The following is a 3586-nucleotide window of genomic DNA, read 5'->3' as shown; positions in this document are numbered from 1 at the left end:
TAATAATAAAATATAAAAAATAAGTATTCTTGTTTCAAATAAAAAAAAAAATTGTTGAGTTAAACATTATTAATGTTCCAAATCTTTTTGAAAAAGCAATATTAAATATTAAAGTAAATACAAAAGACCCATAACATTTAAATAAAGCCAAACATACTTAAATTAAGGCAAACACACTAATCATACTTAAATTAAACCAATCCCTAATTGCCCTAATATAATATAATCTACTAAAATTGTTTGCAAAGAGAGATTTAATTCTGACATTAGGATGTAATCTACTAAAATATATCAGAATTTATTCTCTACTAAATAATAATAACAAAGTCTTAATCTACTTTCAACAATTCTCCTTTTTCTCCTTGAAGATCCACATTTTCGTTTAACTTTTTCACCGTATAGTTTTTAACATCATTTTCCAACCAAGTCAGATCATCAAATCCAGAAGACTCAAGTTCCTTCCACAAATTCTGAAACTCCTTAACACAATCATCAGTACAGTCCTTTACATCTTTATGACTCTTTAGAAAATGAAGAACTCTTCCCAAAGTCATGAACGAATTTTCAGTAAATTTTTCACTCTGATTTCTCTTTTTCTGACCTTCAACAAGTTCAGGATGCTTAGAACACGCTTCCTCCAGTAGTGGAACAAAATCTTTTTTCACTTTGCATAAACCCTTGAAATCCACTAAGTTGTTGTTGTCGTTATTTCTTGTAACCAAAGGCACTATGCGATTATCATTAGGATGATGTTGATGACCATCATTCACAACACAAACTTCAGCCTCGATAGAACAAGAATCGTTCACAAGAAACCCGTTGTTAGGATCAAGAAACTCGGTTAAAGTTATAAACGATGAGAAACCATAGCCAGGATATTTTGCACTGCCATATTCATATTTAGTACCTGCCAAAATCATATACTAATAAATTGAAATTTTGTGATAATAATCAAATTCATACAACTAATAATAATGCAGAATATTTAATTATAGTGCTAATTTTTTTATAAAATTAAAAAAAAAATACAAGGCAAACAATCAATTAAATGTCAATCAATAAACCAAATGAAATAACAGTAACTAAACTCCATTATAAATAAACTGAATTGAGAGAGTAGAGAGAAAAATACCTCGTGTTATGTCTTTATCAGTGAAGAACAAATTTTTCAGAGTCAACTTGAAATTAACGGTTTTATTCCAACTACCAGCCGGTAAAAAAGAATTATCACCAGTAGTCAAATAAATTGACAAATAGTTCGGCCGAAATCCTTGTGGATACAGACTAATTCGCCTAAAATTAAATAAAAAAAAATACATAATTATTAAATTGCAAATACACATAACTCATATTTGCGTAAATGTTTATCCAAAAAATAGTAATGATTATACAACTGTATAAAATATTTTATATTGTCACTCGTATTTATATATATATACCATGGATGATTCCCTGTAAAAAATGTGTCTGAGTATTTTTGGTAACATTCCAATGCAGAGAAGTTCCAAATGGTCCATGTATACTTCACAGTTGTAGAAAGATTTGTTTCAATTATTCTTCCTTGAGAAAAATTCTTCCCTGTGTCTGATACTGAAAGTGATATTAAATTTAGAATGGAGAAAAACTAAATAAATGAATCAGAATGAAAAAAAAAAATTAAAATTTTAAAATTGACTTAACAAACAGCAATGCTACTTTTGTTCCGAAATTGTGATAAGGTTAGTTGAAGCTTTTTTATATCCCTGTCTTAGGAATATTGGCAACTACTTATATTCTAATTGATAATATTAAAAATATTAAATAAAAATTCAATTACAAATACATTATACATGTGCCAATGAGTTATAGTTCAAATGACATAGTCTCCGGTTCGAGTCTTCTATCTTTGGTAAAAAAAAAAAAGTCCCCTACCATAGTAGTAAACAAATTAAAGTATTAACCCATGGCGTATTTTTTTATTTTTTATTTTTCACAATCTAACGCAAATATTCAAATCTTTTAATAGAAATTAAATCGATAAAAATACTCAAACTCTACTAAGGTCTTGTAGTAGAAGAAATTAACCTTTCAATTTGGACATAGAATCTGATAACTTATCTTTCACCATGGGATCATCATCTCTTTCCTTCTTAATATTATTATTATTGTTGTTGTTGTGGTTGTTAATGTTGTTGTAAGGTTTGAAGCACATTATAAGGTTGTCTTTGAAACTGAAATTCCTCCCCATTTCTTTTTGTGCTGCCATGGCCGCCACGGCTCTCACCTTTTAAAAAAACAAAAACAATAAATAAATAAATCTTATATAATAGAAAGTAGTATTAAGCTGTAATTACTTGTGAGAATTCAATTCACACATACACATACACATACACATATATAGAACTATTTTTTTGGGAGTATTCTTTCATAATGAGAAAGACCATATATGCTACTATCTATTTTAATTAATTATTTAATTTTGCCATAGTAACATCACAATAAGGCAATGAAAAAGGAATGAATGAGAGAAAGAAAGAGTAATAATAGAAAGAAGGTGAACCTGATGATAATGATAATAGCTAGAAATAAGTGAAGAGATGAGATAGAAGAGTTTGTGTGTTTATTATGTAGTTTTTTTTGACGGGTAAATTGGTAGCAATTTATTCATGAAAGGATCTAGGCTATCCAAACGTGCTAGGTTATATATGTGTTAGTGGTACATCTTTCATTCATACTATATTTGAATTGGTAAGAGATATATTTGCCAATTTATGAGCTACTCTTTTACTATTTCTCTTAATATATAAAAATTTTACTGTACTAGAACTAGATATTAATACTAGATGCAAACAGTCAACAATAAAGATACTAAAATAATTGCTTTGAGTTCTTTTTTTTTTTTTGAGATTTTGTATGACCTCAACATTATTACTTTCCATAATGATGTCAAAAAAAAAAATAAATTTTGGACTTTTTCTAGGCCCATGAAGTAAGCTAAAGCTTCAGTGATAATTCATATGCTTCTTAATATGCTGTACTTAAGTTCAAATTTTGACAAATGTGCCAAGTATTGAAAAGGAACTTTTTAGTGTTGTATGAATGTGTTGTATTGTGATACCTAAAATTAAAAGTTGTTCAATCCATCTAACAAATTTCTAAAAACTTTTAATCTTAACTAATAACTATGTATAGTTTATATGGCCTAAATTTGCTTTTCTTACTTTTATATAAGTATAGTTGTCCAACAGGTAGGAAAAAGAATTACTAAAATTGAAAGAATAAATTAAACATGTAAAACATAAAATTGTAACATAATTTAAATGGTAAAATTATTTGACTTAGTAGAATTTTTTAAAATCAATTAACTCATTTAAAATGATGATATTGAAAGATTTTAAGAGTTAAATCGAAATTTTACTTTATCCAATCAACTATATATTGACAGAGTAATATGAAATGTAAGATATGTTCTTGTTGGCATTCAACTGATTAAGCAGACTCAACTTGAGATTTGCAGTTTTGTTCAGCTACACAGAGTTATAAAGTAGCACTTTGACAAATAAAAAGAAAAAGAATAGAAATCTAAGGAGTTATGGCCTCTATTTCC

At 27.5% G+C, this 3586-nt stretch overlaps 1 protein-coding gene across 1 annotated transcript; it reads right to left on the bottom strand.

Moving 5' to 3' along the window:
- LOC107627976 (MATH domain and coiled-coil domain-containing protein At3g58370-like) lies at positions 330 to 2245 on the bottom strand. Its single transcript, XM_016330781.1, has 4 exons — positions 2065 to 2245; positions 1440 to 1590; positions 1133 to 1203; positions 330 to 907 (listed from the first exon to the last, which is right to left on the bottom strand). Exons 1-4 carry the CDS (start codon positions 2243 to 2245, stop codon positions 330 to 332), a joined length of 981 nt encoding a protein of 326 aa, XP_016186267.1.

This window comes from Arachis ipaensis, chromosome B02 (genome assembly GCF_000816755.2).
Source record: "Arachis ipaensis cultivar K30076 chromosome B02, Araip1.1, whole genome shotgun sequence".
NCBI lineage: Eukaryota > Viridiplantae > Streptophyta > Magnoliopsida > Fabales > Fabaceae > Arachis > Arachis ipaensis.
The sequence above is the reverse complement of the archived record's forward strand: the minus strand, read 5'-3'. Positions and strand labels throughout refer to the sequence as shown.

Bases quoted from the DNA above. Each gene is read 5' to 3' on its own strand.
- LOC107627976 (XM_016330781.1), bottom strand. From the start codon at position 2,245: ATGGCAGCACAAAAAGAAATGGGGAGGAATTTCAGTTTCAAAGACAAC. The intron at 1,204-1,439 runs GTATATATATAT...ACCGGCTGGTAG, and splicing joins TTTACAGGGAATCATCCATG to TTGGAATAAAACCGTTAATT. The intron at 908-1,132 runs GTATTTTTCTCT...TGATTTTGGCAG, and splicing joins TGATAAAGACATAACACGAG to GTACTAAATATGAATATGGC.